At 36.8% G+C, this 25,980-nt stretch overlaps 1 protein-coding gene across 3 annotated transcripts; it reads left to right on the top strand.

Annotated features, from left to right (window-relative positions):
* The first annotated feature begins 9 nt into the window (after nucleotides 1-9).
* NOC3L (NOC3 like DNA replication regulator) lies at nucleotides 10-25,955 on the top strand. 3 transcript variants are annotated; one of them, XM_019953116.2, is made up of 21 exons: nucleotides 10-162; nucleotides 1,093-1,300; nucleotides 4,169-4,301; nucleotides 5,187-5,344; nucleotides 5,943-5,996; nucleotides 7,350-7,480; nucleotides 8,500-8,661; nucleotides 9,033-9,126; nucleotides 10,799-10,974; nucleotides 11,367-11,495; nucleotides 15,846-15,977; nucleotides 17,631-17,711; nucleotides 18,044-18,144; nucleotides 20,218-20,290; nucleotides 20,376-20,439; nucleotides 20,526-20,597; nucleotides 20,935-21,116; nucleotides 22,371-22,499; nucleotides 23,183-23,280; nucleotides 25,166-25,250; nucleotides 25,598-25,955. In XM_019953116.2, the coding sequence occupies exons 1-21, from the start codon at nucleotides 154-156 to the stop codon at nucleotides 25,724-25,726; spliced, it is 2,400 nt and encodes a 799-aa protein (XP_019808675.2). In that variant the 5' UTR covers nucleotides 10-153; the 3' UTR covers nucleotides 25,727-25,955. The 3 variants fall into 3 exon arrangements, with proteins under 3 accessions (XP_019808675.2, XP_019808674.2, XP_070636602.1); XM_019953115.2 differs by having other exon boundaries at nucleotides 5,943-6,002; XM_070780501.1 differs by lacking the exons at nucleotides 23,183-23,280; nucleotides 25,166-25,250; nucleotides 25,598-25,955 and adding an exon at nucleotides 21,863-21,918 and having other exon boundaries at nucleotides 5,943-6,002.
* Nucleotides 25,956-25,980: the final 25 nt, after the last annotated feature.

The following is a 25,980-nucleotide window of genomic DNA, read 5'->3' as shown; positions in this document are numbered from 1 at the left end:
CCATTTCCGGCGGTGGAGGATGGGGAGGGGCTAGTGGCAGTTTCCGGCTGGCTCAGTGTTGCTGATTTCGCACGTGTGTTGCGGGTTCGGGATTCCTGGATTACCACTGTCACTGGCGAATTTGTCTAGCCGGGGTACCCTGCACACTTAAGGATGAAGGCCGTAAGTGACCTCAGAAGCCTGGTCCCCGCAGCTTAGGACCCTTTTGGGTCACAGAGTCGCTGCCGATGTATGGGGGCGGCGGCAGTGGCCTAGATTAGGGGCTCCCTGGACTCCCTTCTGGCTCTCCGCGCTGTCAGCTTCCTCTCCCTTAGACCTGGCTCCTTTTTCACCCACTGTGCGCGTTTGGCTTCAGCGGGCCGCAATGACACTAGCACGAAGTCTTGAGTTCATAAGATGTCAGACTTGAAGAGTTCTTCAGGACCATCTTTTGAACCCGTTATTTTACAGACGAGAAACGGTCCTGCTTTCAATAAGTTTATGAGTCTTGGGACCTGAGATAAGTCCTTTTTTTTTTTTTATTCCTAAAGGTAAGTATATAGAAAAGCAAATTGTAATCCACATGCAAGTTCAGTTTTGTTTTCCTTACTTTTAAGGGTCTTTGTCTTGATCTCTTTAAGCTGTAGCTTCATCAGTAATATAACAGCAGTCACTACCTCTAGGCTGTTGGCGGTAATATGTTAGAGCACTTTGTAAACAGTTAAGCCATATGTAAATATCACTTGTTATTGCTACAGACAGCCAACATTTTAATCTTAGTATGCCAAACTACAAGTGTTAAACTAGCCTTGAATAACTGTTTACCAGTAACTCAGTGGTTTTTCACACTTTTTTGAGTCTTAGACCCTTTTGAGCCGCTGTGATTTCTGCTCACTGTAGGAACCTCCCGTTGAATAACTCCTGATCTAGTGCTGTTCTGTAGGATTAATGCCATAGTGTGGCTTTAGCTCTTATATGCAAGACCCGTGACTGTGAGACATTAAAATTGTGGAATTGGCCTAATGAAATAATCAATTCTTTTTAACCTGATTTTAAAAATAAAGTAATTTATTTTTCTGAGTATTCAGTGCCCCTTCTGTTGGTGTTTTCTAGAGAAGAAATAAAAAACAGGTTCCAAGCTTTCGGAAGTTGTTGAAAACTAGTAAAGTCAAACTTGAGAACAAGCTAAAAAACAAACAGTTTAAACAACAAAGCACTCTCAAGAAGTACCGTAAAGAGCAGAGGAAACTGAGGCAAGCTGTAAAAGATGCTGTGTCTAAGAAACCTGTTCCATTGGAGGACCCAAAGGAAAAACAACCAGGTAACTGTGAAAACATTCCTGTGTTCCAGTTTCTATTGATTTGTTCTAAAATATTTTTCATGCAATAACTTTGCTTTTTACTCATCACTCCTAGGGAAGGATTGTAGTCCTGTGTGTTTCAGTCACTATGAGAAAACATTTTAATGCAGTATTCATGGTGAAAGAGACCCAGCTTCTGCTTTTAGTTTGTTTAGAAAGCAGATCTGAAGATTTTCAGTGCATACTTGGGAAACAAACTCAGAATAACCATGTAAATAACTTTTGGGCATTCCAGTGCTACCACTTTCGCATTTCACTGGCAGTTAGCTAAGGAAAGAGTATTGCTTTTCTCTGATGCATTCTTCACAGTGTTGCCAAGTGTCACTTAGTTTTCTCAACTTCTGGCTTTCTTTTCACTTGAAATGAAATTGAGCTGTAATTGTCAAGGTTATTCTTTTGTCACCCTGTTCAAAACTCCCAAGTACTCAAAACAGTTAAGGAATGTGACCATTCTGAGTCAGACCCATTTTGCTACAGCAGAACTTGCACTTTCAGAGTATTAATATTTGACTATATCTGACTTTTCTTTCTTCCTGTTTACATCTCATTCTCTTCAGATAGATCAGATCAGATCAGTCGCTCAGTCGTGTCCGACTCTTTGCGACCCCATGAATCGCAGCACACCAGGCCCCCCTGTCCATCACCAACTCCCGGAGTTCACTCAGACTCACGTCCATCGAGTCAGTGATGCCATCCAGCCATCTCATCCTCTGTCGTCCCCTTCTCCTCCTGCCCCCAATCCCTCCCAGCATCAGAGTCTTTTCCAATGAGTCAGGTCTTCGCATGAGGTGGCCAAAGTACTGGAGTTTCACCTTTAGCATCATTCCTTCCAAAGAAATCCCAGGGCTGATCTCCTTCACAATGGACTGGTTGGATCTCCTTGCAGTCCAAGGGACTCTCAAGAGTCTTCTCCAACACCACAGTTCAAAAGCATCAATTCTTTGGCGCTCAGCCTTCTTCACAGTCCAACTCTCACATCCATACATGACCACAGGAAAAACCATAGCCTTGACTAGACGGACCTTTTTGATCCCTTGGCAACCATGCTATTGTGATGTATAAAAGGGCATGGGACTGGAAGTCAGGATGCCTGAGCTTTTCTCAGATTTTGTTTCTTACTAGTGGTGTGGCCTTAGTCTGTCACTTAATCTTCATTTATTTAAGAAAAAAAATACTTCATTTATTAAAAAAAAAAAAATAGGCCTTGCTTGAGTTAGATATGTTTAAAGATCTATCTAAATTTCAGAAGAATTTAAAAAGCATGATATGTTAGGTATTATATTTTAAAAATAAAAGCAAAAAATGTCTTTCTTCTTACATGTTGAGCATCTAAATTAAGTCTCTTAGGGAGTTGGGTATAGGTATAATGTTCAAGTGAAAGACCTGGGTTAGAGAGAATAGTTTTGCAAATTATTACTATATAGATGGTAATCAAAGCCTTTGACTGGAGTAAAATCACCATGGAGACTGTGTAACATGAAAATAAGAGAACCCAGAAAATAATTTTAAGAAACGCCAGCATTTAAGAAGTGAGTAGAGAAACCTGTAATGTGGTTTGAGGTGGAGCCAGAGAATTAGGAAGAAAACTTAAATTGTATATGTCTTGGAAATGGAAAGAAACATGTTTCAAGAAAGAAGGAAACTTTTTATGTTCTAACATGAAGTAGTCTATAAATGATGAACAGTCATGTATATTGGAACTTCCACCCACTTGAAATTATAGGTTATCACCAGTTGAGTAAAAAGGAGAAAAATATGTATGTACACATAAACTCATATGTGAACTATCACAGTAAGAATTAAAAAAAAAAAAAAATAGACTTTCCTTTGACCCAGAGATCTCACTGCTAGGAATGTATCCTATGATTATTTGAAAATATTTTCTAAGAGTATATATGCCCAGGCATGTTCGTTGCAACACTGTTAATTTATGGCAATTATTATGGCATATTTGGCAGTATAGCAATTATTATGGTTAATTATGGCAAAAATATGGAAACTATAAGGGGCTTCCTTTATGGCTCAGTTGGTAAAGAATCCGCCTGCAATACAGGAGACCCTGGTTCGATTCCTGGGTCGGAAAGATGTGCTGGAGAAGGGATAGGCTACCCACTCCAGTATTCTTGGGCTTCCCTTGTGGCTCAGCTGGTAAAGAGTCCACCTGCAGTGTGGGAGACCTGGATTCGATCCCTGGGTTGGGAAGATTCCCTGGAGAAGGGAAAGACTACCCACTCCAGTGATCTGGCCTAGAGAATGCCATGGACTGTATAGTTCATGGGGTCCCAAAGAGTTGGACATGACTGAGCAACTTTCACTATGGCAAAAAAAAAATTATTTTGAAAATAATCAAAATGTTCATCAGCAGGGAATTGTTAAATGATATAAAGATATACAATATCATACAGTTGTTGAGACTGAGAGCCATATTCTAGCTATATGATCTACCAGATCTTTGCAGCAGATGACACAATTATCATTGCTTCCTCCTCCAAAAAATTTTTAAGCTGCTGCATATTTTTCTCTTACATGTAAATTTAACGAATTTAGGATGTATTTTAAATTCTTACGCTTGGTGTAAGTGACCTGGCATTTAGAATGCTCTTGGTGTTTAGATTTAAGGGGTCAAAGATGCTAGCATTTTGCCTCACCCATGACAACCAAGTACAGCAAAGAATTGTCCTGCCCAACACGTCAGTAGTGCTCACGTTTAGAAACATTGGGCTAAGGTGGTTGAAAAACATAAGCTTGTCCTATCATAGACACAAAAACACAGGATTCTATGTCTCTAATACTAATTCCTGATTTTTTTTTTGTTGTTTGTTGGAACAGGTAAAAGGATTGAGAGGGAAGAGGAAGAAGAGGAGGAAGCCCTTCCTTTAGATATGATGGATGAAGATGACTTACAGTTAATGAAAGATTTAGGACAAAGAGCATCTTTTCTAACGAGAGACATTTCTTCCAGGTAATACTTCACTTAGATTATAGTCATTCACATCCTTTCAACGTTAAAAACTTGGTTCTGAATTTTACTCAGGTGGGTAGTGCAAGATGCTGCTCATCTCTGAACACTGGAGTTTGTAAACTGTAAACCCTGTTCTGTAAACCTTATTCTGTTTATTTCGTAAATAAAATTAGCTCATAAAAAAATGATTTTATTTAGTATAAATCTTTATTTCTTTTGAGTCTGAATAGTGAAGCAGAGTGAATGGGTGACGTACGCTCTCTGTTTGAGGCAAAACAGTCCCGAGTTCCTTATGGCCACATTGCCCATGTCTCAGTCACCGTCACCCTCCCATGCTTAATTGCTCAGTTGTGTCCAACTCTCTGTGACCCCATAGACCACAGCCTGCCAAGCTCCTCTGTTCATAGAATTTTCCAGGCAAGGTTATTGGAATAGGTTGCCATTTCCCATTCCATGTTACCATATCAGGTAGGTATTATTCTATTTCACAGAAAGGGAACTGTTTTCCCATAGTCACAAATAATGGATCTGAAATTTAATACTTAGGTGAAGTCCAAAGTCCATGCTATGTTCTGAAGGTTTGGGGAAAGTAAAACATTTGGCACAATGTCCACGTTGGCTCTGTGGAATACTCTTCAAAAAAAAAATCTGTAACTTTACTTTTATTTTGCCGCTAAAGGGAAAACTAAATGTAAGCCATAGTTTTATGGCTTTATATGGTAGGCCATATGATTCGTTTACTATACAAATGTCTCTTATGTTCCTGATCTAAGTGCTAATATCTTTATGCCTATTAAAGATTTGGTTAGTGAGTTATTTTTATGTACTTTTAAAATGATAAGTCTCTTAAGTTCTTTTTTAAAAATATTGAAATTTTTCCTGCAGTGAGCCTGTTCACGTCAAGAAACGGAAGCATGAGAGTGTTATAGATAAATATGAAAAAATACCAAGAACTCTGCAAACTGCACCAGAGAAGGAACTGATTCACTTACTTCCTATCAAAGATAAAAGTGGTATAATCCCACAGACCAGAGAGAAACCAGGTGAATCTGATCAGCCTGTGTATTAGGTTAAAATTTTGGTCCCTTACTAATATCACGTTCAAAATTTTCTCATTCAAAATTTATTTTACTTTGACTTTTACTCATATCTACAAAACAGGGTAGCTACAGTTAGTCATAGAGCAAAGTTGACAATTCTGGCCGGAAATACAAATGCTTATCTCATAGTACAATTATGCCCATTGTACTGTGAGTACAGCTGAAGCTGCAAGGTTAAGATGATTCTTTTCAGAGTGTTTCATTTTTTTGTTTCTAAAATTAGAAACATACTAGTCGTCCTTTTTTAGCCTCTTTTTTTTTCATACATGTATTTTTGTGAAATAAAACACAAAAGTCTGGGACTCAAAGATGTGAAATTATGTGGTTTATCAAAAAAATCTGCCCATAAAGCTACCATCTGGGCAAGAAATACTGCCAGCACTCAGAAACATCCCTTCTGCTCCCCTTAATCACTAATTGTTCTCTCCTAATAAAAGTAACTATTTTCCTGAGTTTTATGATAATCACTTCCCTGATTTTCCTTGTGGTTTTACAACTTATGTATGTTATCACATTTTTAATATGCATATTTTCCATATAGTTATTGACAGTAACCAAGACGAAGAGGATCAAGAAGAGATGGAACCTGAGGAAGGTAATGGTATGCATCTTTCTAGTTACTAAACTGTTAATTGAGAATTACTTTTTTTTTTTTTTTTTACTTAATAGTGAATTAGTTTTAGATACAAGCTGGAATGTGCATTTTGGAGTATTGGTCATTTCAAGGTCATTTTGAACATTTTCCCACAGTTTGAAAATCTCACCTCGTGTAATTTGATTGTTTGTTGCCCTTCCTATGGAAAATTTTATGCACTTATATTTGGTGATGTCTAGGCATGCGTGGAGAGTCTGATAAATTATTACTATTTTGAATTCTTTTTAATCATAATTTAAGGACCTGCCTACAATTAACTATTAACTTTTTAACCTAAAGGATAAAAATGACTCTGGTATAAAATTATTTTGGTTCTTTCTTAGAGCAGTTATACTTTATGTATGTCTGTTTTACATAACTAAATGTGGGTTCTAATAGTTGGACCAGTTCTAATCACAGTTAAACTGAAAGAACATATTTTATGGTTTAAACTATATTGGGTTGGAATTTGTGATAAAACAAACTAGTTAAATTTTACTTTGTCTTAGCAAACCTTATTAGTGTAAATGAGATTACGGGGCAACTATTTTAACTGTTTTGGGTCATTCTTCATGGGCTTATGTGATTTGGTAAATTGTGATTTGGTGATTATGCTTGTGTGTTTGGTAAATCTAGTTCCATGTACATTTCTTAAGGTAGATGTATTTTGCATAGAGTTGAAAACAGAGGAGCATGTTTTGTACTTTTTAAAAACTAATTCAGATTGTTCTTTCTCTTAATTTGTATGAATTATTGTGGGTTTATTAGCACAGTGGGCTTCCCTTATAGTTCAGTGGCAAGGAATCCCTACCAATGCAGAAAACGTAAGTTTGATCCCTGGGTCAAAAAAATCCTCTGGAGAAAGGAATGGCTACCTGTTCCAGTATTCTTGCCTGGGAAAGCCCACAGACAGAGGAGCCTGATGGACTGCAGTCCATGGGGTCACAAAGAGTTGAATGGACATGACTTAGTGACTAAACAACAGCAACAGTTAGCATAGTACTTAAGAATAAGAACTCTTAATCAGACTACCTGGATTTAAATCCCATTTCTGCCACATATTTGAGCTTAGGCAAGTTACTTTCTCTTTGCCTCAGTTTATCTATAAAATGAGGCTAATGATAGTATTTGCCTCATGTGATTGATGAGAGATTTATATGTATTAATAGTAATCTTGGCCCATAGCAAGTACTTGGTAAAAGTTAGCTATCATTATGGTTGTTTGTTACTACAAGAAAATTATTTTAATCATTAAGATTCTTGGATACTTGTAAATAAAGAAATGTTTAAGAGGTGAAACCTAATCTATTTCAGAGATAATTGAGAAGCCCATTAAGGAGCTGACATTAGAAGAACATTTAATTGAGAGGAAGAAGAAACTACAGGAGAGGAAAATGCATATTGCAGCCTTAGCATCTGCCATATTATCAGATCCAGAAAGTAATGTAAGTGTAACTAATTTCCTTAGGCTGTTCATATTATGTGGTGTAATAGTCTGATCTTTTAAGATTCTCTTCTTAGCTATAAGCACACATGGAAAGGAAGGACATTAACAAAATGGTAGTAACTGAATTAAAATAAGAGAGTACATAGAACCTTAGCCTAATCCAAATCTGAACTTTGTTTCTTCTGTGATCTTAGAAAAGTTGTTTGAACGTTCTGAGTCTTATTTTTTCATCTCTGAATGAAGATATTGGACTATACTTGATGTATGTAACAATATATTTCAGAAAGTGTTTTCAGGGAAATAAGACACATGTTTTAAGAAAACTCAGCGCCATTTGTGGCAACATGGATGGATCTAGAGATTAGCAGACTGAGTAAATAAAGTCAGAGAAAGACAAATATCATACGATATCACTTATGTGTGGAATCTCAATAAATGATACAGTTATAGAAAACAAAATTACAGTTACCAAAGGGGAAAAGGGTGGGGGAGGGATAAATTAGGAATTTGGGATTCAGATATAGATTATTATAATCTATATATAATATAGATCAGTAACAAAGATCTACTGTATAGCAGAGGGAACTATATTCATTATTTTGTAATAACCTATAATGGAAAAGAATCTGAAAAAGAATACATATATGTTTGTATGGGTATAACTGAATCACTTTGCTGTACAACTGAAACATTGTAAATCAACTATATTTCAATTTAAAAAAAGGTAGCATCATTAAAAGAAAACTCAATAAAAAAAGAATTTCTAAAAATAGATTAATAAATGTAAACTTTTTAAAGTATATTTTTTCTAACTGCTTTTTTAACAAAAATTTGATGAACTTACAACTTTAGTGATTTATGTGTTGTTAACGTGAGCAGTGTCTGGAGTTGTGTGTGGCTGGACTAGGCTGTGAGCCGTTGTGTGAATTCCACTTATTGTGCCAGATGTGTGGTGGTTTTCTTTTGTTCATAATTATCTTGCCATTTCTCTAGCCTTATATGTTCTTTCTTTAACAGATTAAAAAATTGAAAGAATTACGTTCTATGCTGATGGAGCAGGATCCTGATGTGGCTGTTACTGTTCGAAAGCTGGTGATAGTTTCTTTGATGGAGTTATTTAAAGACATTACTCCTTCATATAAAATACGACCCCTAACAGAGGCAGAAAAATCCACCAAGGTAATGCTGGATATAACTGCTACACAAGATAAGCTGAAAACTTTGCTTTGCTAGAGACAGGAAAAGGGCTTCCCTGATAGCTCAGTAGTAAAGAATCTGCCCACAATGGAGGAGATGTGGGTTCAATCCCTGGGTCGAGAAGATCCCCTGGAGGAGAAAATGGCAACTCCCTCTAGTATTCTTGCTGGAAAACCCCATGGACAGAGAAGCCTGGCAGGCTATAGTCCATAGGATCACAAAGAGTCAGACACGACTTTAGCAACTGAGCATGCAGAGGTGGGAGAAATAGTGGGGGTACTCATATTTTGTGCTAATTTAAAAATGGATTTTAATATTTTGATTTAAGAAAATGATCTTTTTGGTCTCTTTAGATTCGCAAAGAAACCCAGAAATTAAGAGAATTTGAAGAAGGCCTGGTTAGCCAATACAAATTTTATTTGGAAAATCTGGAGCAAATGATTAAAGGTATATTAAAAGTATCCTAAGAGTGTGTAGCACACCGAGCTCTCATCAGGAAGGGGAATTCTGTATTCTGTCCTGTGTGTTGAGTCAGTGTAGTGTATGATGAGGGACAGAGTCTATAGTCAGACTTCCTGAGTTCAAGTTCTGGTTCACCTCTTAGTACCTGTGATAGGCAAAGGACTTAACCTCTCTGTGCTGCAGTTTTTCTGTCTATAAAATGGGAATAAGAATAGTTAAAGTACTATTCTTTAATAGTATTTTGATGCTTTTCTTTAATAGGAACAATCCAGTCTCATCGAATTGTTGTGAGGAGTGAATTAATTTATAGGTATGAAGTAGGATTATAGTGCCTGTACTAGATACTGTGCATTATCAGCTATCAGTATTAGTATTATCATTGCTGCAGTCCTGTACCTAGTAAATAGTTGTATGTTTCTTGAATTTATGAATGGTTAGAATTTATTCTACTGTTTTTTATTTGGAAGGAGTGGTCAGGGGAGAAAGATAATGTGATTGGACGTAATGAGTGCCTTGAAAATGGACTTAACATTTGCTTTCTCTTCGTTCAGAGGAGAAAGGGCATAGGAATCATTCTGACATGAATGGGGAAGAGATTCTTGCCAAGGCAAGGAGCTTTCATCTGACTCAGTTGGGCTCCTTTACTCAGTGCTGGGTCTAAGGATCACCCAGCTGCCATCTCAGCTGCAACAGATCTGAATCTGTTGGCCCAGTAAGGACGTGGAATGGGGTGGGTGGCATGGATATTGCTTCTGTGCTCTGTCATCTCAGCTGGAACCTAGATACTAGCATTTATTTATCTGTCATAATGTCAAGATTCTTCCCTGTTGTAGTGTGTGTCAATATTTTCCTCCCTTTTAAGGCTGAATAATATCCAATTGTATGTACACCCTACATTTTGTTTATCCATTCATTTATCCATTATGAAGTCTTGTCAGTAAATAGAAAATATTGTTCTTAATTATGGTGAATGCAGTCTCTTGAGGAAAAATCACATTTATGAGAAGCAAGTTCAAAACAAAGGCACTTGGGGAATTCCCTGGTGGTCCCGTGGTTAGTAATCTATACTTCCTCTGCTGGGGGCACGGGTTCGATTCCTGGTAGGGGAACTAAGTTGCTGTATGCTTTGTGGTACAGCCAAAAATCTAATTAATTAATTAAAATTTTAAAAGTCACTGTCTTTCTCATCTCTGGCTGTGTATGATGAAGAGGGAGGTGTTGAACCTACTTTAGAAAAAAATAGGCATATTTTCGTATATTCAAGTATCTTATATTCAAGATACTGTGTTACAGTACATTACAGAGTGTGTGTGTAGATATTTCTAGAAAAAAGGTACTGGGAATCATCAGTTATTATGAAGAAGTTAAACCTCTTGTGGACCTCTTGGGTAAAGATACCACAATGAGCATTAGCACTAAGCCCAGGGAAATGATGTAAGATCTAAGATCCTTGTAATTGTGGGGAGAGTCAGAAGATGAATGATGGTAGGTAAATGTTAGTGATAACATTTGTACTTGTGTCTTAAGCGTAGACAACTCTTATTTAAGAATTCAGATGATATGTTGATTTTTCATATGATTGCCTGTTGGTGTAAAATAAGCTAATTAATTGAAATTTTAACCAGTGAGTGAAGTAACTCCAGTTATCTTTTGTTAGACTGGAAGCAAAGGAAGCTGAAGAAAAGCAATGTGGTTTCCTTAAAGGCCTACAAGGGCCTGGCAGAGGTGGCTGTGAAGAGCCTGTGTGAGCTGTTGGTGGCCCTGCCTCATTTCAACTTTCACAACAACATCATTGTGTTGATCGTCCCTCTCATGAATGACATGTCAAAATTGGTGGGTTGCTTTTGCTGCTTTTCCTTAACAGAAAATCCAAGACCATGTGATTATTGTTTTCCTCTCTCTCAAAATTGTTTTGGAGCTCTTATTTATTGCTAAAATGGGGTCCATTAAATACTGTCTCTTCAAGAAAATTGTTTGAAAATAAATTTGTTGCAGCAATTCTGAGTAGCAGCTGGTTTTACCCTCTGGGGAACATCAGGCTTGTGTCTGTACACATTTGGTGGTGGGAGGAGGGGATTGTTGCCGCTGGATCTGGTGGATAAAGGTCAGAGAGGCTTCTAAACAATGTATAGGACAGGCCCCCACAACAAAGAATCACCTGGCCCAAAATGTCAGTACCACTGCAGTTGAAAAACACTGGTTTAGTGTAACATTTTATTTTTCAGGTATCTGAAATGTGTTGTGAAGCAGTGAAGAAACTGTTTAAACAAGATAAATTAGGCCAAGCTTCCCTGGGTGTAATTAAAGTGATATCTGGTTATGTGAAGGGCAGAAATTATGAAGTTAGGCCAGAGGTAAGCCTTTTTTTCCTCACCTCGCATTGTGTTTGTTTTTAAAGTACAAAGTTAATTTTCAGTTGTTATGAAGCATTTATTTTTTTGTAGAAGTGTATAAACTATAAAGTGAAAGTACTCCCCTAAAGTAAACACTCATAACAATTTGGCGCGTATCCTTCTATCATAGACATTTATGTATAGAGACATGTTGTGTTTATATTTTAAAGTAAAAAATGGGTTTATACAATGGAAACTATTCTGGAGTTTTTATGGATTGTGGATTTATGTAAAGGGCTATCCCATTCTTTTGAACGTCTGCCTTAGTATTCCGTTAGGTGAATATGTAGTCCCTACTTGAGGGGCGGCTGAGTTGTTTCTAGATTTTTGCTATTACAGTCAGCATAGAAAAGAACATCTTGGCCATGTTATTTTTTCACACTTGTGTGAATATTCTGTGAGTTAAATTTCTTAAGTGTTGATACTGTGTCCAACAGTATACACATTTAAATATTTGAAAGAGAAAATCAAATTGTCCTCCAAAAACATTTGAACACTTGTGTTCGCACCAGTGATGAGTGTCATTTCCCTACAACCTACCCAATGTTGAGTATTTTCACTCTTTACTCTTTGTTAGCCTGGTGGGTAAAAAAATTGTATATTAATAGGTGGTTTATTTTGTTTACACATTGTTCTTAGTAAGGTTTTGCTTCCTTTCATGCATTTATTAGTCATTTGAATGTTTTACCTGTTTGTATTGTTTGCCAGTTTTTTCCCTCAGGTATTTGTCTTTCTTAATGATATGTTAATAGTTTTTAAAATACTCATTTATGTCAATAAAAACTATGTACTAGGCGCTATTCTGGGTCCTAGGGATAAAGTAGTGAACAAAAGAGACAAAAGGTCCATGTTTGTTGAGCTTACATTACATAGTAAGCACATTAAATCTTTGCTCTATAAATTGCAAATATTTGTTGCTGTCTTTTAATCTTGGATTGTGGTCTTTTTGCTTCATAGAAGTTTTGCATTTTAATTATTTTATGGAATTGATTTTTTTTTTTTTTTTTATTCAAGAATATGAAGTATCTTACCTTGATGTTCTTAAGTGAAGTTTTATGGTTTTCTTCTTTTGGGCCTTAGATATCTTTGTTAATTTAATTTTTTACTGTTTTATAACCTTAAAGTCTTCCTTTGTTATCAAAGCCTTTTCATCCCCCGAAGCTGATCATTTTTGCTGAACTGCTAAAATTACAAATACTGAGCTTAAATATTACTCAGAATATTAGAGTAAGCAGATAATAGGGCTTGAACACAAAACTGGATGTGAGGAAACACTTTTATTTTATCGATGCTAGAATATAAACTGCTTCCTTTACTTTCTTGGTATTTGTTTGTTTTGTATATTTATAGTTTTTACAGTGATTTTTTTTTAAGGTGTACAATGTGATGATTTAATGTATGTATACATTGTGAAATGATTACCACAGTCAGGTTAACACATCCGTTACCTCTAATAATTACCCGTTTTTCTGTAGTGAGACGATTTAAGACCTATCCTCTTAGCAAATTTCAAGTGTAAAATGGAATATTATTAACGGTAGTCACCATGCTGTACATTGGATACCAGAACCTATTCACCTCATAACTGAAAGTTTTGTATCCTTTGACCAGTTTCCTTATTTCCTCCACTCCCTGGCAACCACCATTCTATTCTCCGTTTCTATGTGTACCACTTCTTGAGATCATACAGTATTGGTCTTTCTGTGTCTGGCTTATTTCTCTTGGCATAATGTCCTCCAGGCTCATCCATGTTATCACAATTTGCTTTATTCATTCATCTGTCCAGCAGACATGTAGATTGTTTCCATATCTTGTCTTCTGTGAACAGTGCTGCCATGAACATGGGTGTGCAGGTATCTCTTTGAGATACTGATTTCATTTCTTTTGGATATATATCTAGAAGAGGGATTGCTGGATCATATGATAATTGTAGTTTGCACTTTCTTGAGGAGGCTCCATACTGTTCCAACATGGCTGTATGAGTTTACATTCCCACCGACAGTGTCCAAGGGTTTCCTCTTCTTCCAACTGCACTGTGTGCCTGCTTGGGTGCTTAGTTGCTCAGTCGTGTCTGACTTCTTTGCAACCCTATGGACTGTATCCTGCCAGGGTCCTCTGTCCATGGGATTCTCCAGGCAAGAATACTGGAGTGGGTTGCCAGTCTTTTCTCCAGGGGAATCTTCCCGACCCAGGAATCAAACCCGGATCTCCTGCATTGCAGGTGGATTCTTTACCGGCTGAGCCACCATAGCCTTTCTGACAGATGTGAGCTGGTATCTCACTGCCGTGTTTATTTTCATTTCTATGATGGTTATGCTGTTGAGCATCTTTTCATTTGTCTATTGGTCATTTGTTGTTCGTCGTCTTTGGAAAACATACGTACTTAGGTTCTTTGTTCTTTTTTAAGTCAGGTTATTTGTTTTTTTTTCTGAGTTGTTTGAGTTCCTTAGTATTTTGAATGTTACCCCTTACCAGATACATGATTTGCAAATATTTCCGCCATTCTGCAGGCTGCCATTGCATCTTATCAGTGCCTTTGCATGTGAAAGGTTTCCAGTTTCAGTCTCACTTGTTTGCTTTGCTTTTGTTGCCTGTGCTTTTGGTGTTATATCTAAAAAATTAATGCTCAGACCAGTGTCAAGGAGCTTTGGCCCTGCGTTTTCTTTTATAGGGGTTTTATGGTTTGGGGTCTTTAATCCATTTTGAATTAACGTTTATGACTGGTAGGATAAGGGTCCACTCTCAGTTCTATGTATGGATATCCAGTTTTCCCAACACCAATTTTTGTAGACTGTCCTTTTCCTGTTGTGCATTCTTGGTTCCTTTACCAAAGATTAGTAAGGGACCATGCACTGCTTTCTTTGATTTGGAGTTATTTATTTTGCGAGGGGGCTTCCCTGGTGGCTTAGCAGGTAAAGAATCCACTTGCGGTGCAGGAGACACTGGTTCGATCCTTGGGTTGGGAAGATACCCTGGAGATATTTTATGAGCACACAGAATACCTACAAAATACTAGAATCTTCTGATACCTAGAATGATTTCAGGTGTAGTATTTATGCTTTTCATTCTTCCTGGTTTCCATTCCACACTTTAAATGAAATTCTCAGCTTTCTTCAAAATGTACGTGTAGGAACTTAAAAATAATACAAACCTGTAGTTCTCCAACCGCTCCCCACCCCGCCCCCTGCAACACACACACGCAAACACAATGCTGCTGTAACTGCAGGTCAGTAGGGTGGTTTCTTCCCCAGAAAGTGTAGGATTTTAAGCCCCTTTTCTTTGTGTTTGGATGGCTGCTGTAGCACACAATACATCAATTTCTGAATTAGTTTCTGATTTTTTTTTTTTTTAATGGCTTAAGGCAGTAGTACTCGTGGTCCCTGGACCAGCATCAGCTGGGCCCATATGACAGACCTGCTGAATCAGAGACTCTGAGGATGGGGTCTAGCTGTTTGTGTTTTAACAAGCCCTCTGAGTGAGTGTGATATTTGGTCAAGTTGGAGAACCACTGGCTTAAAGAAATTGTTTTAAAATGAATAACACTAGTCTTCATATTATTTTTTTATTGGGGGAAAAAAGATTAGAACTGTTAATTGCAGAATTGAATCTGATTTGGGAAATGAAAGCTGGTTTGAAAGTGAAAGTGAAGTCGCTCAGTCGTGTCCCGACTCTTTGCGACCCCATGGGTTGTAGCCTACCAGGCTCCTCTGTCCATGGGATTTTCCAGGCAAGAGTACTGGAGTGGGGTGCCATTTCCTCCTCCAGGGGATCTTCCCAACACAGGGATCGAACCCAGGTCTCCCACATTGTAGGCAGACGCTTTAAGCTGGTTTAGAGATATCTAAAACATCCTCTCCCCGCATGCTGGTCCAGCCTTTTCTGGCCTGTCTGCTCTTGCAGTCCTGTCTGCCGGTGCCACATTGTGTTCTCTTCTTCTGCTTCTCATTTCATTGCAAAGTAAAATTATGTGTATTTAGACAAATGCTAGTGTCCTGCTGCTGCTGCTAAGTCGCTTCAGTCATGTCCGACTCTGTGCGACCCCATAGACGGCAGCCCACCAGGCTCCCCCGTCCCTGGGACTCTCCAGGCAAGAACACTCCAATCATAGACAAATTACTGAATATGTTTAGCAAAAAGATAATAGAACTTTGTGTAAAATGTGATAAAAGATGTTGCAAAATTTTTTTGTTTTTTGGATTTTTTTTTTTTAGCTTGAAGGAAGGAAATAACATTTTTAATGCTTATTCTGTTTAAAGTATTTGAGAGCAATATAAATAATAAGCTGTGTATTTGTGTTTTTTTCAATAACAGATGTTAAAAACATTCTTGTGCCTAAGAATCAAAGAAATAGAAGTGAAAAAAGATACAGAGGATATTAATAAACCAAAAAAGTTCATGACTTTTAAGGAAAAGAGAAAAACTCTATCAAGAATGCAGAGAAAGGTTTGATTGATTTCCTTTTTGGTTTTAATTGATTTTAGAGTAAAATCAATTAGGCACAGGTTAAAAATCATAGTTAAATCATATATAAATATATTTAGAGGATTTTATTTTCCCCAGTTACTGCAAAGAAATGTTTTATGAAATCAACTTTAACTGACAATTTATTAGCAAAGAGCAACAGGTGAAAAGGTTTTCTTGCCATGTTGTCTTTTATCCTTTGGCTTTTTCTTGCCGTGCTGGCTTTTAAGATCATCTTAGATTTGTTGTGATAACACAGATTCCTTCCTTAAAAGAAAGGGTGTATTCATGTGAAGTTGGCAACAACATAGGTTTTAATTGAATCTTGTTTCTCTGTTGCTTTGTATTTGAAACCCAGGTTGAAATTCCAGACTTTTATTTATTTGCTATGGGACTTTGTAAACTTTTTTTTTTTTAGTATTTTGAGAAATAGAGCTAATAATAGCTCTGCCTTGCCGGGGTCACTGTGCAGTTTAAATAGAATAATATAGGAAAACCACTTAACGGAGTGTACAGCACTGGGTGTACTATGTAAACATTGGTTACCACCACCACCATCATCATCATGATCTCTTCTCAAAACATTTCTAAACAGTTTATTAGGTTATTCAAATGGGTTATTAGGAACAAAATAAAAGGTCATTTCCAGAAATATCCATCTTTGAATGGGTCTAATAACTTTTGAAAACAAGACAAATATCAGAGGGAGGGGACACATGTATACCTATGGCTAATTCTTGTTGACGTTTGACAGAAAACCACAAAATTCTATAAAGCAATTATAACTCAGTTAAAAAATAAATAAATTTTTTAAAAAGGCAGAAATGTCAAAATAGACTTAGTGATTGTTAACAAATGAAGGTTAATATTTAAATTATTTATACTACACTCTCCTAATGTAGGTTGGACATGCCTGTTAGGAATAGCATGTATGTGGCTACCGTGGGGAATCAGAGATTCTTAGCAGATCTTTAACAACTTCATGTGAAGGGAGGAAACTATTCCTCACTCAGTCCCCTATGTCTCAGGCAGTGTAGCAACCACTGTTTGCTGCTCTTACAGCAGGAAGGAGTGGGAAAAAATTGTTTTTTTGTTGAATTTCTGTATGTTTAGTATCTAGTTTTATGCATTATATGTTAATAAGTTTGGGAAGTATTGTTGATGACTGGTTTCCACGTTTTTCGTGATTTCACAATAAGAATTCTTTCTGGGCTGAGCATGTCCATTTTTTCTTTTTGAAAGAATTTAAGTTATAGAAAATTTAAGTTACAGAGAGTAACAATAGAATTTAAGTTACAGAGAGTAGTATAACATATCCCATGTATTTATCATTCTGAAGAGCAAGTATTAATACACTTCAGTTTTTTTTCTTGAAAAGAAAACACTGGTGATGGAGTTGGAGTCCCTTTGTTCCTCTCTCCAATCCCATTCTTCTGCCTTCCTCCTCAGAGGCAGCCACTGTCATATAATTGGTTTGTGTATGTTTCTTATCCATGTTTTTCTATTTTTGCTTGTATTTGTATCTGTAGACAATCTCTGGTGTTGTATATGTTTCATTACACTGACATATAATGCGTCTCTGAAGCTAGCTTCTTCACTCAGTGGTACACCCTTGTTTTTAAAATCTACTTTCAGTGGAAGAAAGCAGAAGAGAAACTAGAGAGAGAACTTCGGGAGGCAGAAGCTTCAGAGAGTACTGAGAAAAAACTTAAACTGGTAGGTGGTTTCACACATTCTCTTATGCTTTTAAAAAGGTTTTGTTAAATAATCTTAACTAGAGACATTGTTTCAACTTATGGTTATACGACTTTGGTTTACTTCATGGGGCTTAGGTGTGTGATATGCAGGAAATAGTAACCTGATTGATGATGGTAGTTTTAGGAAATAACAGGATGTGTATCTTCATTCTGTTTTGTTGAAACTCTTAAGGTTGAATAGCGAGGAGGGATGGGAAAAGACAGAAAAGACTGGGCTTTCAAAAGTGATCGTTTTGCTAACTTGGGAGAAAGTGTACTAGGTTATACTGAAGTCATTTTGTCTGTTCTCAGCACACGGAGACTCTGAACATCGTGTTTGTAACCTACTTCAGAATACTGAAGAAGGCCCAGAGGTCACCTCTCTTGCCAACAGTTTTGGAAGGTCTTGCCAAGTAAGGGCTGTGTAGGTTGAAATCTTTTAAATTCTTTCTAAATAAATAAGACCAAAATAATCATGAATTTTAAACAGGGCTCACTAATGATAACCTCGTGTCCTTCTCAGTTCTCATTCCTTTTTTATTTGTTACTAGCCTTTCCTTGAAACTATTTGTAACACTACACATTTTTTGGTTTTCTCATCTCAAACCTTTAGTTTTTTTCATTTCCTTCACTAACTCTTTCCTCCAGCTTACTCAGTTCTCACCGTCCCTAAGATTCATCCCTTCGTTCTGGTTTCCTTTTGCTCTGTAGTCAGTTTTTGGTCTTATATAATCTGTTCCTCTTAAGATAGGTCCTTTTGTATTTTTCTGTGAACCCTGATGAACCTGTTGGGGGATGTGAGCCAGAGTTATGGTCGTCATGATAGTTTTCTACAGTTATTTGAGATACTGTCCCATAGAACAGTGCTATCTAATAGAAATATAGTGTAAACTACATACGTAATTTAAAATTCTCTTTTAACCACATTGAAAAGGAAAAAGAAACAGTGAAATCAATTTAAGTATATTTTACTGAATTTATTTTATCTAAAATATTATTTTGACATGTAGTCAGTGATAAACATTAATGAGATATTTGGCATTCCTTTTTTCATAATGTATCTTCGAAAAATGGTATATATTTTACATTATAGCATATCATCTCAGTTTGAACTAGCCGCATTTCAAATGCCAGTGGCTACCATTGTTTGGAAGCCCAGCTTTAGAGATAGGACTAATGTCTGGAAGATAGAAAAAAGGCAGATTCTGTTCAATAAAGAAGAAATTACTTCCTAATGACTAGAGCTGTTTGGTGATGAAATGCTTTGCCTCATAAGATAGTGTGGTTCTTGTCATTGAAAGACATGTAAGTCAGAGATTCGAAGAGAAGGTATTATTACATTAGGGAGGACCTGTTTGTTTTTTCAGTGACCAATTTCTTTTTTTAAACATAATGCTCATTTATTAATACAAATTGAAATAATGCAGTTAAAAATTAAAAGATCATAAGTTCCCTTCTTTCCTTTACCAGTATATAAATCTGCCTACCTACCTTTCATATAGATTGAATCTTTCACACAAATGTATACTGTTCTGTAACTTTTCTTTTTTTGATAAACAGTTATTCTGGGTATCCTTCCTTGTTAGTATATACAGACCCACTTTTAAGTTCATGATACTCCATTTTATGGATATATAATACTTTATTTGATCAGTGCCCAGTGCTACACTGGAAATAGCTTCAATGTACTTGTGTGCGTATATTGCTAGGTCAAAGAATATGTTCATTTTAAATTTTGATAATTATTGCTATATTACTTCTCCAAAAGGTTGTACCAATGCACAGGGAATCTGTGACCTCTAAGGTCTTTCCTTCTAAGATTTACGTAGTGTCAAAGGCTCTTGCACTAATTCTGAAGAGATATCCTGACTTGAACTACTTCAGTGCCTAACGTTTTATAGTGTACAGAGTGCTCTGACATTTAGTAGCTCACATGATTCTTTAACTCTATTGAGTGATCTCAGTTATTTCTAGAAATAGAAGGCCAGAATTTAGGATTATGTAGGTAATTAATTGAAGAGCCTGAGCTGGACACTAGGTCCAACATTTCTTTTAAGCTTTCCTAGGGTTCGTTTTCTTATTAATAGCAAAATCTTTCCTCTCTTCCTTCTTCCTGCCCCATTTTCCTAGAAGCTGGAACTGATGACTCCTTTGTTACTTAGAACATCACTTGGGCACCTAGTCAGCTTGTCTCAGAGCTGACTCTTTGCTCTTAGCAACTTTTTTCTCTGAGCAGGAGTATTTTTGAAATATATTTAATTTGTTTAGTGCCTCATATACTCCTGCTGAGTATAGTGTCTAGTTGTGTATGAATTGTCCAAGAGGCCAGTATGAATTAATGAAAAATATAATCACTATCATCTCTAGCATAGCTAACATTTTGAAACAAGTAATATTAAAAACACCGTTTTAAAGTCAAGGTTAATTTTTAAGCTCTTTATGTCTATTTTTATGTTACCTTTTAACAAAATTTTGTTTGATTCTAGGTTTGCTCACCTTATCAATGTGGAATTTTTTGATGATTTATTAGTAGTTCTACATTCTCTCATTGAGTCTGGTGTAAGTAACTCTACTAATGAATTACTTTTTAAGATATAAATTGTAGTTATTCTTAATATCCTTTTTTTGTCTTTGTCTTTTGAAGGACTTAAGCTATCAAGAAAGTCTTCACTGTGTCCAGACTGCTTTTCATATTCTTTCTGGGCAAGGTAAGATAGTTTCTTGACCAAGTTTTGTTTGTCTTGGCCTGTGGAGGCTGTAACATACCTAATTGATGTTTGTTGTTATTTCAAAGGTGATGTTCTGAATATTGATCCAATGAAATTCTATACTCATCTTTACAAAACACTGTTCAAGTTACATGCAGGTACGTATGTTTAAGATAATGTGTTTTTAGTAAATCTTTATCTTTTAAGAATATGTTATGACTGCAGTTCTAGTCAATGAGAATTGAGAAATAGGAGCTGGTACATAAAATGCCGGCCTGCCAGTGCCACACATCTGTATTTCAGAAAACTTTTGGAGTTGACTGGAGATGAATTCCAACTCAGAGCAATACATGGGCAGGGTAGCACTGCTTCATCAATTAGGGAGATGATGTGGGACACGTATGACAGGTTCATCTGAGATTTTTCAAGGGCAGTGAAGTTGCGTAATGAAAAAGGGATGAGACCAGCCCTGAAGGGTCTTACCTGCTGTTTCAGGTGCTACGAATGAAGGCGTTGAGACCGTCCTCCAGTGTCTTGATGTCATGCTGACTAAACGCAGAAAGCAAGTTTCTCAACAGCGGGCCCTGGCCTTCATCAAGCGCCTTTGTACCCTTGCTCTTCATGTGCTTCCAAATTCGAGCATTGGCATTTTAGCAACTAACAGAATATTAATGCATGTAAGTAGGGTGCAAACAGATGGAGCATCGTTCTTGCTATGTAACAACGGTGTTTTGTTTGATATATGTCTTTTCCCCCACTTACAGTATTTTTTAATTATAAAAGTAATTCATATTTGTGATAAGATTAAGTAATAAAAGAAGTACATAAAATTATGAAAGGAAAACATTCCACTCCTACTGACACTCTCCAGAAATAACCATTTTTACCAGGTGGTGCATATCCGTCCAGAAGACCTTAAAAAATTCATATATAAATGTGTACGCTAAATACAAACAAGTAGTAAATCACTCAGTCATGTCCAACTCTTTTCGACCTTGGAGACTGTAGCCCACCAGGCTCCTTTCCATGGGATTCTCCAGGCAAGAATACTGGAGTGGATTGCCATTCCCTTCTCCAGAGGATCTTCCCGACACAGGGATTGAACCCTGGCCTCCTGCATTGCAGGCAGATTCTTTACCATTTGAGCTACAGGAAGTCCTAAACACACACAAACAGAATTTTTTTTCTTTTAATGAAGATGGGATTATGATATACATTTCCGTTCTACAACTTTTCTTTTTAATACTTACTGGTGGCGAACACATTTTTGTGTCAGTAAAAATACAGCTACTTTGTCTTGTTAATGACTGCTGGTTTAACATGGTTCTTACTGTGTGAAAGCACTGTTACAATGCTTTGCAAAAATTAATTCACTTAATCTTCATAGCAACTCTGAAGTAGCTACTATTTTTCTCATTTATAGATAGGAAAAACTGAGGTCCAGAGAAATTAAGAAACTTGCCCAAAGTGACACTACTAGTAAGTTGCAGAGTTGAAATTAAAATTTAAGCAATCTGGCTTTTACACTTTGCATTTTTCTTTTGATGGATATAAGTTGTTTGCGTCTCTGCTATTATAAATGATGCTATAGTGAATATTCTTACATGTGTATCTAATGTAATTATTTCTATAAGAAAGATTCCTAAAAGTGGGGTTGCTGAGTGAAAGAATATCTGTTTTCTTTTGCAAGATGAAATGAATTATTTTCAAAGCAAGCTAAGAAAATATTCTTTTGCAATTTTTGTTCTGTTATGGAGCAAACTTAAGTTGCAGAAATTAAAACTAGGTATAAAGTACAGTACTTATATCTCTTATGTAACTATAGAACCAAATTATGTTTAAATGGAAATAAAAGTACAGAATCCAATAGCATCCTTAAAATTAATAATATTGTTTTAATTAGTCCTTCTTTTTCTGTGACATTTTTGCAGACTTTCCCTAAAACAGACCTGTTGCTTGACAATGAATCTCAGGGGAGTGGGGTTTTCCTTCCTGAGCTGGATGAACCCGAGTACTGCAATGCTCAGAACACCGCTCTTTGGGAATTGCATGCACTGCGGGTAAGAGGATCCCCCCCACCCCCCACCCAAGCCCTTTCCTTTTTGTGAAAAAATTTTTCAGTTTTTGCCCAAGTAGCTATAATTGCCAGAGAACTTAATGTATTTTGTTTTGGGACTGCCTTTCCTACAATTCCTGTCTTAATATTCCACATCTCACTTTGCTCTTGCTATTAAGATGCTGAGATGCATTTTCTAAGGAAGCAGAAAGTGGTGACAGTATTGTAGGGTGAGATTTCCTGAAATCTTTCCCTGACACTATTCAAAATAGAAGATTCGTTATGAGGCATATTTGTATTGGGTCCTATCCAGGGAGACTTCGGAAGCCTGCCAGTTTCAAGAGGGTTTCACCTATGTTGTGACTCTATAGCGTGAACAGTAGCATTTGAGTGGAAATACATTTCAGGAAATCTGTTGTAAACTAACTTTTTTTACTCTGAAAGAGAAATTGCCTTTTGATTTTCCTTTTCATACTGTAAAAGCAAGACTAAGCTACATCACTAGTAGCTTGGTCATCAGACTTGGAATCTTGTGAGCAAAGGTACTGTTTTTTCTGTGGGTGGGTGGTTCTAATGAATTAGATATGCATTTGTAGTTTTTAGAAAAACTGGTGTTAATTAAACTGTGGCTTGTGTCTTATAAAATACTGACCCACGCAAAATGTGGTGGTCCTCTTTCCCCTTCAGCGACATTACCATCCCATCGTGCGGAGGCTCGCTGTTCACCTCATTGCCGGAGCCCCTTCAGAAGGCTCGGAAGCGCTCAAGCCAGAATTGAGCCGAAGGTAGTGTTTAGCGTCGCCTTATTATAGAACTCCAGATTACCACTGATAGCTGTTTTGACTATGAGAAATCTGTTTTTTACAAAGTAATAGATTTCAAAATGGAAAGTGGCCATTTGGTCATCTGGATTTGGTCCACTTCATTTTCTTGAGTTATTCCAAGGAGAAAACATTGCTAACTGAGATTTGGTTTGTTTTGAATAATTACTTTTTTTTTTTAGTTATAAAAAGTTTCACACATACAGGTAAATAGAGAGAATAGTGAATCCCCAGGTGCTTATTGTTTAGGGTCAACTTTTAATAAGATGATGCCATATTTGCTTTATGTGAAGATCCCTGAGTCTAACCAGACTCCCCTTTTTTCCCCCTCTGAATGGTTCTGCTAGGACCAGAAAGGGAGAAGTGAAGAAGCAGAGAGAAGTGCTTTGAACCCGGCCACCTAGAAGGCAGCAGTTTCTCTTGTTAGGCCTCACAACTATCTTTTTGTGTCCCCTGACTGGTCAGAATCTGGACCAGCACTTACAGTGTTCATCTTTCTCTTCCAGATGGGGAAAGGGGTCCTTCTAAAAGAAGTTTCTTTACCCACAAGTTTTTATTCTGAAAAATTTCAAAAAGTACAGAGAAGTTGAAACAGTAGTAATTATTTTTTCTCTCCCCTCACCCCCACACAAGATCAATTAGGAAATACTTGGTTCTACAGAAGACACCTTTGTGATAGTCCCGCCACTCAGAGCTATTACAGCCCCACTGGTTTCTTTAATCAGAGACCACAGACAGGTGGCCTGAAAACAAAATTTTCTGGTCTAGTCAGTGTTTGAGAAAAAGTCTGATTAGTTGCTATATTGTAAAATTTGGGGGAATTCACCTAAAAATCACATTTCCAGCTTCTCTTGAAATACTGGAGAGATAACAAAACAGATCTGTATTTTTACATCATAATAGTCAGCTACCCACCTCTCTTAATGAGGTATAAATTGTAATTTCCTATAAATTCTTTTCCTTCTAGGTAGGACAGAGTTAACCTGTGCCCTTCTTCAGTCTCAGATCATTAAGGATTCATATATACGCAAGGGTGTGGACATTTATTCTGTCCTGATTGGCCTCTCCTGGCTTCCAATCCACGCAAACTGAAGAATTACACTGTTGGAAATCCGTGGAAGATAACTCCATGCCTTGTGTTCTCACGACTAACTTAACATTTAGTTGCATATCTTTCACATAACTGATTGAGTTGAGATTTGATCACATTAAACTTGAGGTCTTTTGCTCAGCCTTCTTTTCGTTCAGGCTTATATTTATCCGTGTATACCAGACCTATATGAGGTGGATTTAGTTGGATAATGAAGTTTTAATATGGGGATTTAGGACTTATTTTATATGTATGTTTTGCTGGTTTTCAAAGAAAACAAAAGCACTAATTAGAAAATATATATGCATCCTTAAGTTCATCACAGCATTATTTACAATAGCAAAGATATGGACGCAACCTAAATGCCCATCAATAAATGAATAAAGAAAGTGAGGTATATATGACTGGAATATTACTCAGCCATGAAAAAAGGCATTAAAGCTTGCCCTTTGCAACAACATGGATGGGCATAGAAGGTATTATGCTAGGTGAAATAAGTCAGAGAAAGACAAATACTGTATGATTTCACTCTCAAAATAAATGAACCAACAAAATAGAAACAGTCATGGATACAGAGAACAATGAGGGGGTGCCAGAAAGGAGGGGGTTAGGAGGAGAGAAGTAGGTGAGGGAGATTGAGAAGTATACATTGAGTACAAACTGTTTTCTCTGGGTACGATCTAATTCTTCGGGTGCAGTCTAACTTTTCAAGTTATGGATAGATTGGTGCCTTTACATTTCTTATGTTTGTTATTATAGATCTGCTGCAGAACTTTTTGAGGCTTATAGCATGGCAGCAATGACCTTCAATCCTCCTGTTGAATCTTCAAACTCCAAAAGGAAGGTATGTGATAGTTTTCATAATTTTTTTTAAAAGATGGAATAAAAACTAAATGTCTCTTAGTAACTGATTTCAACTTGCTAAATTGTTTTCTAGGTGGATTTTTTTTTTTTTTTTTTCATGTCTAGGAGCTGATGGTAGGGTGAATTTCTGGGATTGGATTCCCTTGGAGACAGGAGACTTGATTCAGTGTAGACTAGCTGGCATGTCCAAGACCTGATGCGGGCCCTGTCATTGTTACATTCCATGTGCTTTGATGTCAGCTGTTGCCATCTGTAGCTTTGCTCATGGCTTGTCTTTTGCTTACAGCATAAGCAGACTTTTAACTCATACTTCTAATATTTTTTCAGGATAAAGTTTTACAAGGGGATTCATTTTTGAATGAAGAGTTAAATCAACTGATCAAAAGACATTGCAGTCAAGTTGCTACTCCATTGCCTCTGGATTTCACCAAATGTTTGGAAACATCACTGCGGTAGTGGAAGAATGAGGAGTTGGTGGACTTCCTGTATATTTGTGTGTTTGTGCGGGTGCACATAAAGATTATTGTTAATTCAGGACCTTCTCTTGAGGAGAAAGAATTATTTGCGTGGCACACGGTTCTGTCCCAATCCTAAAAATATGCACAGGAAAATCAAGACTATGAGATTCCTTTTTACCAGTTACTCTTTGTAACCAAATAAATCTATTTTTATTGCACCACCATGATGGAAGCGAGAAACATTCTAAATTT

This window comes from Bos indicus, chromosome 26, assembly GCF_029378745.1.
Source record: "Bos indicus isolate NIAB-ARS_2022 breed Sahiwal x Tharparkar chromosome 26, NIAB-ARS_B.indTharparkar_mat_pri_1.0, whole genome shotgun sequence".
Taxonomy (NCBI): domain Eukaryota; kingdom Metazoa; phylum Chordata; class Mammalia; order Artiodactyla; family Bovidae; genus Bos; species Bos indicus.
Note: the sequence above shows the minus strand (reverse complement) of the source record. Positions and strands in the feature narration are given on the sequence as shown.